Source organism: Syngnathus leptorhynchus, chromosome 3 (assembly GCF_054491065.1).
Source record: "Syngnathus leptorhynchus isolate UIUO chromosome 3, UIUO_Slep, whole genome shotgun sequence".
NCBI classification, from domain to species: domain Eukaryota; kingdom Metazoa; phylum Chordata; class Actinopteri; order Syngnathiformes; family Syngnathidae; genus Syngnathus; species Syngnathus leptorhynchus.
The window spans coordinates 6,568,196-6,581,907 of record NC_141197.1 but is presented as its reverse complement, the minus strand read 5'-3'; the positions used below and the strand labels follow the sequence as shown (position 1 = coordinate 6,581,907).

Sequence of the window (13,712 nt, the reverse complement as noted above, 5' to 3'; positions counted from 1 at the left end):
TACCCCGCCTCTCGCCCAAGGTCAGCTGGGATCAGCTCCAGCTCACCCGCGACCCTGGTGAAATAGACTGGTGTTGAAAATGCATGAATCGAGGTCATGAAGAGACTTTGTCTGACAACCCAATGTGTAAGAAGAACCTTATGATTATTTAAGCATGCTAGCATGGTTCTCAGGATTTATTTGGGTAGCCAAAACATTTTGTTATAAGAGTCCCAGTATGTGCTGCTACACTGAATCCAATTAATGAAGTGCCATTGTCTTTCTTATCCTATTTGCGGTAAGTAAATGATTGACCAAAATGTTGACCTATACTCGCAAAAGTGGTTAATACGTCTTGGCAGTTTAATCAGATTTGTGCTTGTTTTCAAAACTAAACAACAAAACCAAAAATCGGACTTGCACATAACATCAACATTGATACACACACATTCATACCATTAATTTGTGTCATTTTGCAGTTGTCCAATTGAGCATTAAATATCACATTGAGCAGTAAATTGTCTGGAAAATATTGTGTTCATTGCAGCTTATGTTTAGGAGTGTTTTATTCTAACTGCTAAAGGATCTATTTACCCCAAAATGTAAAAAAATAAAATAAAATAGTAATAAAATAAGCCTTCAGAATGGAACAACAGAGCTAAAATCAATAGCACATTACATCACATACATTACATATTGCATGTGGAACTGAATATGTTTGTATCCACAGACACCAAATTCTTCAAACTGAGGAGATCAGAAACAAAGATAAACTACAACAGTGACATGAACAATATGTTGAGGTAGAACATTAACTTCAGCATTTGGAAGTGCTTTATGTTGGGTACTCGTTTTTCATTCTGCTTCAACAAGCACAGGAGGAGAGAGGATTTTTTGACATCTGAGGTAGAGCGGCACCAGATCTTCTAATTCTGACCCATCGGCTTCTCTGCATGTACAGTTAGAGTGAACACAGGGGAAGATAAAGTCCCTAAAGGCTTCCCACAACACATTCATTCCGGCCGAGGTAGGTTTTTGTTGAATAAAACGTTCACACATGCCTAGAGCCTGTATGAGGGCCCAGAATTCACAACGGATGGGGGGGGGGGGGGGGGAGTCCTGAGACAAAACTAACTGTCCCTTGAAGAAGGTTTTGGTCCTCTGTGAGCAACAAGATGAAATCGTTGGTATGTTTCAGCAGGCAGCTGGCGTCTTTGATATCCACAGAAGAGTAGTCCAAGAACCACTTTGACAGAGAGATGATAAAGATACAGTACAGTATATGCGAACATATTTTTTTAATTTAAAAATGACATTATCTTTGTATAACAAGGACATCTTGGGGTCTCTCTTCTGTGTGCTGCCAAACACCAGAAAAAAAAAAAAACGACCAGACAGTGAGAGTAAACTTAACTGGTAAGCCTGGCGAAAAACAACTTCCCCAAAACGAGTTCTAGACTCTCTAGAACATTTTAACTTACCAATAAAAATCTTTGCACAAAATGCAAACTACTTTGAAAAGAAAACCTGAGTGAGAGAGAATCTGAGTGGACACTTGGTACATTGATTAGCCTTGATTCTGTTGAGCCGTTCGTGTTGCAGGCGACGCTTGGAAACGCGTCTCTGTGTCCTGCTCTACATGAAATTCATCCAGTGGTATTGTGCACAACTGGCTGTCATTTGGCGAGTAGGTCAAGAGGTTTGTATCAGCCTGAAAAAAGAAAAAGATTGTTTGAAAAAAAAAGTCTGTTTTGCTTGGTTTTGATTCAAACAGATTCCAGTCAGAACTTTCTTGATGGACTACTGAGTGATGTTGGAGAGACACCTGAGTGGGGCAATGTATTGCGCCCGTGGACGGTAGAGGAATGAAATGGCAAGACATTGATGGTTCATTCTATTTTCCAACTATTTTTCCAGCAAGTTATGTATTTCTCTGCACCACTTTCTTGGAGGGTATAAATTGTTTCACGGCGCCACACTAACTTTTTTTAAATAGTGGCCCCTAGCCTAGCCTATAAGATGTAGGGGCGCATCAACTTGTATAAATGTTCACATTGTCCACATTCTTACTATATTCCTGATAAATGTGCTGAAATGTGAAGATGGATTGTGTCAGCAACAAAATACATTCAATAATAATTCAAACAAAATACAAATGTAAATCTTGTCGCCACTGCTCTGTGAAGACTCACCACGTGTGGGTCTTGCGTGTTGGATTGAGGGACGAGTCTCTGCAGCTCGTTGCTGTCAACCACTTTGTTCCCTCCGGCGCTGCAATTGACCTCCATTTCTCTTCTGTTGGCTGTGTTCAGTCCAGAGCCCTCCTGGGAAGAAGAGGCTTCCAGCGCTGTACTGTGTGCCGCTTGGGGGGTGGCCTGAGCTGCCTTACACATCATCAACCTGAGGATTACCACGGTCACATTTTAAAACACTCGTCTACACTTGTGACAGAGAGACATTAATCCTTAACATGGGTTATTGGAACACACCTGCCACGGTAGCTGAACACCAGGAAGAGCACACAGAAGATGATACAAGTCACTCCAATGTGAATACCAATTATGATGCCAGTGGTGGATGTTTTGCTCTGTTCATCTTGCACACAGTCACAGGAGGCATCTAGAACTGGTGAGACAGGACACATTAAGTTCCAACAAGCGCACACGTTAAAGTGCATCACAGTACTAGAAAGGTACTGTTGCATTTGTGCCAAGCAATTACCAGATTTCTCCAAAGCCTCTCGGAGTGAAACAAAGCGCATGGTGGCATTGCCATCTCCGTGTTGGTTGTATGCCAGCAAATTTATTTCATAAACCAATGAAGGATCTGGACAAAAGACACATGGCAGATATTCACACAATGAGTAAAGTACTAATTTACTCTTGAAAGAAAAACATTCATAAGATTAGTTAGTTCAAGGAGTAATCGGTTGAAGCCGCTCACCCAGCTGAGTGATGTTGTACTGGGTAGCATTGCGCGGTAAGAAAATAGGACCAGTAAACACTGCCGTGTGGGCTCTCCTGTAATACAGACGAAAGCCTTGGTGTTGTCCCATCTTGGTGGAAGCTTCCCACATTGCTTGCACTACACTGCTGTTGACAACTTTGGCAAAGAGAGAGGGAGGTGCTGGAACTGCAACACAAGACAAGACATTAAACTTGGCCAAGTCGCAATGATGTTGACTATTTCTTTGAAGCGTACTTTTAAAGTGTGTTGGGTTGGGGCATTGAATTTTTCCTCTTTCTAGTAACCTCTAAAAAAGTACAAAAAACAACATTGATGATTGTGGATCTGCCAAGGCGCTTTTGAAGCAAGGCACAGCAAGTCCACAGATGTTGACATCATCACTCTGCCTCTGATTTGGGTCTCTACATAGTGCAACAATCTTCAGACATCCTTTTGTGGATTTGTGGATGAGGTAGAATAAAAAAATACAACAGCCTTTGCTGTCTTTCATTGCTTTGACTACTGCTATAACGGGTGCAATTATGTTTAGTTTTCTGCTCTCACCTTCCCCATGAGTGCTCTCTGTGGCACTGTCCGATGGCTTGCTGGCCCCGTGGGATGTGTAGGCTTTGACGTAGAAGGTGTAACTGGTGGAAGGCTCGAGATCGCGGATGACCTGCTGCAGCGTCATCTTACTGACTGCCTCCTCGTACTCCATTTCCATTGGGTCTGATTGTGAGCAATTAGAGAGATGTGCCATAAAAATGGATGAAGTCGCAGAAAAATATGATTAGAATTTGATTTTTCTTTTGCATTCCTGTGATATTAAAAAAAGCTCTAGAGAGGAAACAATATATGCATTAGTTTCTATTACAGATGAATAGTTATCGCTTATTCACTGGATTTGCTGGCTGGTAATTAATAGCGAATCTACTTTGACCTTGGTCACGGGAATTTTAGCCAGAGGTAGAGATGGGGGCGTGTTATTGCATATTATTGCTCTTAATCCAGAGACACCCAACCATAACTGCAGTCTACCTCCAGCCCTAAACTATCAGGCTATGCTATCCTGAAAGTGTAATTGCAGCAACCTTATTGAATCATGCCTGGGGCCTTTAATTACACATGAGGGAGATGAACTGAGAAGAGCCGCTGGGACTGATCTGAAGATATATAATGTACATATTCTCTTCTCCATACTAATGTTAGCAAACGTACGACCAATTGCTTTGATCATTAATATGTTTTGATGAAATGTGTTTTATAGAATACATTTCATTTTCATTTGAATTTTTACTGCATACCTGTAATTGGCTCTTAATTTTGTAAGGTGGGATTTCTGGTGTTGAGTCAGACATTAGTCATGCACTCGCATCCTTGCAAGTCATTTACATTTTGCTCTCTGGCTTTTGATTGCATCCTCACCTAGCGTCCTGCGGATATGGAGCACGTAACCGATGATGTCTTGTGTGTTCTGATCGGGCTCCCTCCAAGACACTTGGATGGTGGTAGGTGAGAGGGCCTTGGCCTGAACGTTGGTGGGCACACCGGGGAGACCGTCAGCCCAGAGCACCGTGAGACGAGCGCTGGCCTGCGTGGAGCCGGCGCTGTTCTCAGCGATGCACTGGTAGATGGCCTCGTCGTCCTGACTGATGCTGTATATCGTCAGTGTGCTGCGAGAGGCAGAAAGATGAGCTTCATTATCATTTGCATCATAAAATAGCTGATTGTTGTCTTAATAATATGAACCCATATGAGCTTTGGATGGGTCTGACTCACCAATATGGCTTCACATTTTTTTGTTCTTAAAAATTGAGCTTATTGGGAAGTGTAGTTCCAAAGTTTTTGACTCATCATTTGACTCAAATAAGGCAGAGGGAATAGGGGACACACTGACCAGCAATAATTGCATTTTTTTTTAATTGCATTAATTTTTTTGTTGCATTTATCCATTACAGTCAAGTGCCATCAAAAAGGTACGTATGGTGGTCGCCGTGGATTGCATTTGAAGGTCATCAGGTGTGTGTTTAGCATAGAGTTTTTCCACTATGCAGTATATGTAATTTACCGAATTGGTACTGCCAGACTTAGAATGTTTATCATTGTGAATGTAGTTAAAATGAAGAATGAATTACAATAAAAAAATGCACGTACAGCACAAATATTAAAGCTTATTAAATTGAGCTAGTGTACCTAATATGGCCGGGGAATGTTGATACTGTTGTGTAAGCTGTTTTTTCAGTTACAGCCAATGTCAAAGCTAATCCTGAGTTCTGCCTTCATGTATGGTATAGAAAGCAGAAAAAAACGAGCACCACCACCCACCCCTCAAAAATAGATTCTGTGCAGTTCTTATGCAAATGGTAAAACAAATCAATATCAAATATTGCTTTCACTGTGTACTGGCAGAGGGTTCACAGTCAAGGAAATTGTCATGCACGCTGCACGCACCTCATCCAGAGCATATATTTCAACCTGGTTTGTCATCTGCTGGAACTCCCTTCGGAGAGCATACATCCATTTCAGAGTTTAAAAAAAAAATTAATTTGCCAACATCAGTGAGCCCTTTCTTGTGTACACACGCACACGGACACACGCAAACACGCACTCACACACACACACGTATACACAATCTTTAAGCATAAAGCTGTGACAAACACAGCTTCCCAGACAAGGTAAATCTTTTTTCCTCTCTATGCTTTTACTTAACAATCTCGCCATTCTATCACTGCCACTGACTGTCGATCACGGCAGATTTCTCCTTCCTGGATTGTGAACTGGCTGTACATCAAACAATATACATGTTTGTGTGTGTTCTTGACAAGTATAAAAATGCAAAACAAACCTGGGTAATACAGCCACAAAAATCTAATATATGGAATATATATATATATGACGCAGTTTACCGTATTTTCAGTACAAGTCGCACCAGCCTTAAAATGCATAATAACAAAGAAAAACATAAAAGTCGCACCGGAGTACAAGTCGCATTTTTTGGGGGAACTTTATTTGACAAAATCCAACACCAAGAACAGACATGAATAGGCAACAATATGTTAAATGATACGGTATGTTAACGTTACATAAACACAAACGAGGACCTGAGAACGTGCCTGACGTAACATATTGACAGTTATTCAAATAACTATAACATAAATAACAAGTTTATCAAACCATCCGTGTCACTCTAAATTATTAAATCCATCGAAATCTTTGTCCTCTGCATAAACAACGCCGCTGCTGACTCCGGAAGTACATGTGGCGCTGACGTCTGACTCTTAGTCAGTTGTGGTTCCAATTATTCCACAGACCTATATAACTATATATCAAATAACTATAACATAAATAACAAGTGTATCAAATCTTCCGTGTCCCTCCAAATCATTAAATCCATCAAAATTGTCATCCTCTGTGTCACATATAAACAACTCCGCTGACTCCGGAAGTCAGTGGATGAGACCAATCGTCAGTTGCGGTTTCAATTATTCCACAGGCCGAGAGCGCCCTCGTGCGGTTTAAAATGAAAATAACATATGAAGTGATGAGTAATGTGTTAATGACCAAGTAATGTGTTCGTAATTTCACATATAATCACTCCTGATAATAAGTCACACCCCCGGACAAACTATGAAAAAAACTGCGACGTATGGTCCGGAAAATACGGTACTTCAATTGAAACAGTTCATACAATATTCATTGTAATAATTTTTTCGTGGAAAATGTAAATTGCAGGCTTAGCATTTTTGTCGATTTTGTGAGGGTTTTACAAAAAAATGCAATGCATTTCAACAGGCATCAATATTATATTATAGATTTTTACGATTTGCCGGCGAAGGTCCATTAAATAGTTTTAAGTTGTAATATGAATCTATGTATTTAACAGTAGATGACAGACATGTCAAGTTGCATTTGCACCAGTTTTCACCAGTGATCAGGCTTAATGTTTTTTTAATGTATCTTTTTTGGTGTATTTGGAATGACACTCAGGATAGTACCTAAATGGTTTTAGAATTATGAGTGAATTGATTTTGTGAAAAAAAAAAAATTCATGCACTGAATGTAGGTTTGCTGTTCTGGAGTTTTGTGCCATCCTTGAATGGTAATTTATATTCACGAGAGCGCTTGGCAGTGTGGAAAGAAAAACCACAATATGTGGTTATTTTTTATAGTTCAAACCCTTTGTCATAGAAGGCTGGATATTTTATACATGGAATGAGAAAGTATTATGAAAAATGAAATATGTTAAGAGCATGCATTTTGCATGTACGCACATATTTTGTTCATATGCAGTGGCATTTTTTTCATACATCTAGTTGGGAAGTGTGTGGTCCTGTGAAACCCACCCACCCCTGGTGTCAGTAAAGGAAAAATTGTGGCATCCTCCATCATTCAAATTGCCCATCCCTGACTTACTTAAATGAAAAATATGGTGCATTAACTGATAATGCCAAAACGTGCAAAAGCATCATCTTCAGCACCATCGAGATTACGTTGGTCTTGGTCACAATTGAATTCCATGAAACACAAATTCAATTAGCCATTTAATTTAAACAAGGGCAGCAATATCCTTTAGTGTTTGTTTTTCCACATTTGCGGAATCGAGTTTCACAACAATTGTCATACCATTTTCACAACTCTGGCAGGCTCATTTGAACATTGCCCAATATTATATGTGTATGTTTGTATGTATATATTCCTTCAAAGCACACAAATGGGAGCAAAAAAATGAGCTTTATTTAGAGTGTATCATCCATTATTTGTGGACCTTTGTATTGGCCATGAGGAAAGTGGCCTTTTAGGATAGGCATGGATGATCCAAAAGTGCTCTTCTTTGTCACCAAGCCAAAATGAAGATGTGAATGATTCAGTTTCCTTGTTAATTACATCTAATTACATCATTACTGTTTCTTATGATGGACAGGATAAACTGTGCGATGGAGGTATAATTATACTCTTCTGTCTGACAGGCGGGTTGAATTTGTTCAAAAAGGCCTTTTGCATTAACGCCCTTTCTAAGCCAATATCACCTCTGACCTCAGAAGTATCTCAGTCCTCAAACAATTGCTCAACCATCACACCCTTTCATACCAGCAACGGATGGAGTGATTGTAGACAGGCGAGGTAACCAGGCGTCAGAGATGAGAGAGGGGCCGCCGGGAAAGCTCGACCTGATGCTGTTACCAACACACCCAGAGAGTGTGGGGGGAATTCAGGGGAAAAAGCTAACATTATAGTGAATTTTTTTTCAGCAGGCACACTATTCCTAATCTAAACACAATGATACTATGGATGTGTAGGCTTCAGAAATACCACATGTGCTGGCAAAAAGTCAGTCCAACATTCTGAAAAGAGCTTTTGGTCTTCTCCACATTAGGAGCACAAGGGAGAAATGATGTGATTGTCTTTTTGTTGCCTTGTGCAGCTATAGAGCTGTACCATAGTGAGACATACGAGTCTGTATGCTATTTTGAAGCACTCCAGTTAATTACAGTCACATATTATATATTATCTTTGGTGATCTATTTTCTTATAAATATGAGATATTTTGGTGACAATTTGGCTAACCTGGAAGTAAGAAGCCTGGTTCGTTCCTGTCGAGGTGCGTTCAGTTACCGCTCACAAAGTAGGACGTCTCTAAATGAAACTCATTCACTGCACTAAACAGCAATGACTACTACTTGAGCACATTACAGGTGTACATGGAAATATGTTATGATTTACTTGACACACCAAAATGAGAAGAGCCGCGCGTCAACTCAAGTGGCAGAGAAAGATGCTCTGAGAACATGGGTGTGTACAAGGGTGGCGCCTCACTTTGTGATGTCACAAAGTGAAACATCGGTCAATTTCTCGGATCGGGCGGGGGTTGCTACTCAAGAGGTAGTAATGTGAGCAGGAATGTTCCAAGATGAGTGAATGAAGGACATTCCCACATTGTTTTTGGTTAGGAATTGGCATTTTAACATGGCTAAAAGGTTAAAAAGTTGATTTAACGTGATCATATATTTGTAGCTCATTAGGGCAACCAAATATTAACCAATCTAGATCAAGTGTCATCAATCTCAGTTAGGTCAAGTGTGATTTGTGAATTTTTCTGTTTGATGCTTAGACTTTTTGCTAATTATTGTTTGATGAAAATTCAAATGTTGGCATCTTGCTTGGGCTAGCTATTGTTATACTTTATAAAGCTCAGTGGTGGCTGATGAGTGCGGTGATTATTTCCACCCAAAATGCTTCTGTTTAAAGTAAGTGTTAGTCGTGCTACAGCTGTAAATGTAAGCCACATTCTTTCCTACCAGGAAAAAAAACTACCAGAGGGATGAATGGGATCTGGCGGGCTTATGGCTAAATCCCTCTTGGGTCACAAATATCACACGAAACAACAATTGACTTTTTTAAAAAGGCGATCGTCTGGTCTTGATTATATGTTTGTCACTATAAAATATCCCAAGTTAGAAAGAAACAGATGGAAAGAGTGAAAGACAAAGTGTTTGGGGGAAAGGGGGGTAGGGAGTTGTTTACTTGTATTGCATGAGCTCCAAAGCCAGGCTGTCCTCTCCTGACAGGATGACACCATCATTTACCCATCAGTTCAAGGTTGTTTCACGGATTGATGCATAAGGCCAGTGTGTCTGACAGTGGGGCCTTGGCTCTGTTGTTCCATCTATGAGGGCGTGTTTACTTGCCATTGTCTGTGAGCAGAACCCCATCAAAAAAAAAAACGCATGGCTATTCCGAATCCAGCATGAGGGAATAGGACAAAGAGAGGAAGAGGAAGAAAAGGTGGGGGGAAGTGTTGGGGAGACGGTCAATGAGCCGTCTGTGGTCTGAGAGGAGGGAAGGACCCGGTGGTATGACTGATTACAGGCAAGGTCAGAGGTCAAGGCCAATGCCCAAACCCTAGTTCTCTATGATTCATGTGGGCTACAAACAAGAAAGAACTTCTCTTGGTGAAAGAAAATGAGCTGAAAGAATGACGAAGAAAAGAAAGAGCCTTTAAGAGTTTGTGGAAAAATGTGCAGTTTTCAAAGAAACCTGTTACCTCTCATGATAGTCTTCTAAAATAAACCACTCCAAACGTTTTCCTTTCTTTCCAAGTGCTACAAAGACCAATATATATATATATCTTTTAAAGATGGTCAGACAGCCATTCAGTCCAATAGTCTCAAAGTGTGTCAATATGAAACAAGTGTGTTTTAATATATATTAGCAAGCACGCAGATGTATGTGTGAAAGTGTGTGAGTTAACACGTGTCAACACGTAGCAGTGAGAACAACTAGCATCCCTTGAGTGGCTATGTGTCCGTTTACATAAGCAGCCAATCGGGTATGAGCTGACACCACATTCAGCATTTGCCTCTTGTGTAAAGTGCAAAGTAAAGTAGTTTGTAAATTGTTATGTGAAACTATGTGCTCACCAAATAAATAATAGCATTGCTGAGATATTAGTGTACATACATGCTTACTCGCTTTTTTATTAATCTGTGCATGCAAGAGTGTGCGTGAATATAATCGATTCCCCTTCCTTCCCTTGTCCGATTTCCTCTTGAAGGTCATGAAGGATGAGGGGCCGAAGGGAGTAACATTGCAGTTTGCGTATTGTTGCATAAACATACACGCCCCCTTCCGACCGTACATTAATTGAAATTGGTCGTTTGCACTCACAGTATATTTCGGCTTCCCTGTCATAACACCAATATACTATACTGTATGAGAACAGAGGCATCATCCTGCCCAGAGCAGTTGAATACAATTTACATATGATTACTTTTGTTTTGGCTTGGCTCAGGAGGTAAAATGCCTAGCGCCATGATTTCCCATCTACTCTGCCTCTCTGCAACACAGCAATAAAAGCAATCTACATAACAGAGGCTGTTTGGGCTTGAGGTAAAACTCATCTTCCTGTCCATGGCCCTTACCAGAAAAAAATGTAACCTGAAATCACTCGCCGTGCAAAATGAATATACAAACAAATAGTACACAATATAATTGTCAGATACGTATTGTATGTTATATATCTGAAAGTAGTAATGGTTAATTACGCCAAAATCAGGATTGATATTTTTGTTCCGAACACGTGACATTTTTATGATCTTGTTTCCATTATTGCCTTGCTTGGTGACTTACTAAATTATTTGCAAATAACATATTTCAGCCACAAAGAACTACTAGATGAAGCAAGTCAGAAAATGTAAAACAACTTAAATAAAGGTTATACTGAATCTATAATTGTTTGAATCATTTGAATAGAGCAGAGGGCACAATATAAGTCAGTCGTCGACTTCCACAAAGGCAAACCAATCCTAAACATTGTCTGATATGTTGTGTTCATAATATATTGAACGATATCATTTCACTCCATATCTGCTGCTGGCGGTAATGGACATTATCAACTGGGTAATACCAAGCACGGAACTTTTTTTTTTTTTCTGCAGTACCATCTTTTGAATCTGTCGGAGGCTGGAGCGCCAAGCCAGTTCATTTCAACTCAAGCAGAATGTAAATAACTTCAAATGAGAACCAAAGTTTCTTTGGACATTCTCAACAGTGACACCTAAGAACATCACATTTCCTGGATTGGAAAACGCTTGACTATTACCTGGACATGGTTTTATTGCCCAAGATACAAAGCCTATTTGTATCACGACGACAAGCGGGAAATTTATAAGGTGCAAATATAATTCGAAATGACAGAAAGCCTTTCACGGTCAACTAGCAGTTTATGAGCTAATTAACTAATAGTAGATTACAAAATGAATCTTTGGTTCCCATAGCAATCAAAGAATAGTTTGTGAAGCATGACATCCACATTATAGCAGGGTCATAGACTCATAGTGCCAAGTAGAAACCCACTTCATCTTCTCATTTGCTCATTGTGCCCACTTATCATTTTGCTTTTCCCCGACAACAAAACATGGTCCTGGTCATTTGTTTTCTTCCACTTCTCTTTTCTTCTCCTTGACTAATAAAGTGTAGGCTGGAGAAGGGGAGTGGGAGGGGATGAGTACATGTGAGTGATGGTGATGTCTGCGCAATGTACTTGCTGCACTACACTGCAGCTATTGATCTTTTTTATGCATATGTAGTACACTTTCTACGTTTTCCTTATGAATAATAAAGCGATGAATAGTGGTTGGTTTCTCACATGGCCCAAACAGAAAAATTGAATCCTGTATGGAGTCATGTGTTACAGAATGTTCGAAAAAGTACATGTGCTGGGGCTATGAAACACTGCACGATATTTACAATAGTTACGGTATGTTTTAGAAAATATTGGTCACCTTTATTTATTATTTCTTCTGAATGCACCAGATCCACTTGGAATGAAGGCAATATTATTACAGCTCATGCATTCATTCATTTTATACCGCTTGTCCTGTTTATGATCACAGGCAAACTGGAGTCTATCCTAGCTGACTTTGAACGAGAGGGAGATTACAGGTCACACATACCGACAAACGACCAGTCACACTCAAATTCACACCTATGGGCAATTTAAAGTCTCCAGATAACCTCTAGAGGTGTGGGCGGAAGCATTACATCTCGCAACACTGAGAAGCACATGACAAACAAATTACACAAGCAGAGAAAGGAACCAGAGAATGTCGGCCACCAACTGTTAACATCTTCCGTGCTGCCACAGTTCATGCAAAAACATGGCAATAAAGGAAGGTGGGTACAAGCTGGTACAATGTAAAATTAATCATTTAGATTATCTTTGAGATGCATTTGCAATGCCACGTTCCGTAAGACAATAAAGCAGTCACTGCAGCATGTGGACTTTATCGTGTGAAAACATGTTCCTGCAAAACTCATTGCACTCAAGGGGACCACCACGGGAAAGCATCCAATAAGGTGTACGCACACAAAAACATGCATTAAATCAGCCAGGGTAAAATGGCCAAGTTGATGGAGAAATGCCACCCAAAGGAATTTATCACAACCAGGCAAAGCAAAATAGTATTCTTCAATGTCCCAAATGTTACTTAATTGCGTCATTAAGATCTGCACACATTATAAAGTGCTATCATGTGTGCTGTATGTATGTATGTATGTATGTATGTATGTATGTATGTATGTATGTATGTATGTATGTATGAATGTATGAATGTATGTATGTATGTATGTATGTATGTATGTATGTATGTATGTGTGTGTGTTTATATATGTATATATTTACACACACACACACACACACACACACACACACACACACACACACACACACACACACACACACACACACACACACACACACACACACACACACACACACACACACGTATATATATGTACATACATGTTCAATTTTGTTACTTGCTTACTTACCTGTTGTTGTTCCTGAGTTTGATTTGGCCATCAGGCTCCAGGATCTGGCCATTCTTTAGCCAAGTGAGTTGGGGCTCAGGTTCACCCTGGGCTTGGCAGGTGAAGATAGCGGTAGTCCCCACAGGACGGGCTATGGACTGCGGAGGTTGAATAAACTCTGCAGGAGCTGAAAATGATAAGTAAATGTCAGAGAAGGGTCTCATCAAAGGACACTACTTGGTAAAACAAAATGAATGTGATATATTGTAGTGTTAATCTCACAAACTACTAGTTATTATCTTACAGAAGCTCTACATTTGGTTTGAATGCTTTTTACAGTTGTAACTGGTGTCAGTTAGTATAATTAAAATATTCATCCTTTCATATTCTATACGACTTGTCCCCATGGACAGCAGTCATCGGGCAGTAAGCGGGGGACACCCTCAACCGGTTGCAGGGCACAGAGATGAACAACCATC

The 13,712-nt window shown here is 40.1% G+C and overlaps 1 protein-coding gene across 1 annotated transcript in view; it reads right to left on the bottom strand.

The window, feature by feature from the left end:
• Nucleotides 1–1,546: 1,546 nt before the first annotated feature.
• The window catches only part of igdcc3 (immunoglobulin superfamily, DCC subclass, member 3), a 50,886-nt gene continuing 38,720 nt past the window's right edge, over nt 1,547–13,712 (bottom strand). Inside the window, exons 7-14 of the mRNA XM_085907769.1 lie at nt 13,255–13,420; nt 4,351–4,598; nt 3,490–3,654; nt 2,923–3,111; nt 2,701–2,805; nt 2,469–2,604; nt 2,172–2,379; nt 1,547–1,690 (exon numbers count right to left, since the gene is read on the bottom strand). Of these exons, the coding sequence (XP_085763895.1) occupies nt 1,547–1,690; nt 2,172–2,379; nt 2,469–2,604; nt 2,701–2,805; nt 2,923–3,111; nt 3,490–3,654; nt 4,351–4,598; nt 13,255–13,420 (1,361 nt within the window). The remainder of the gene's footprint in view (nt 1,691–2,171; nt 2,380–2,468; nt 2,605–2,700; nt 2,806–2,922; nt 3,112–3,489; nt 3,655–4,350; nt 4,599–13,254; nt 13,421–13,712) is intronic.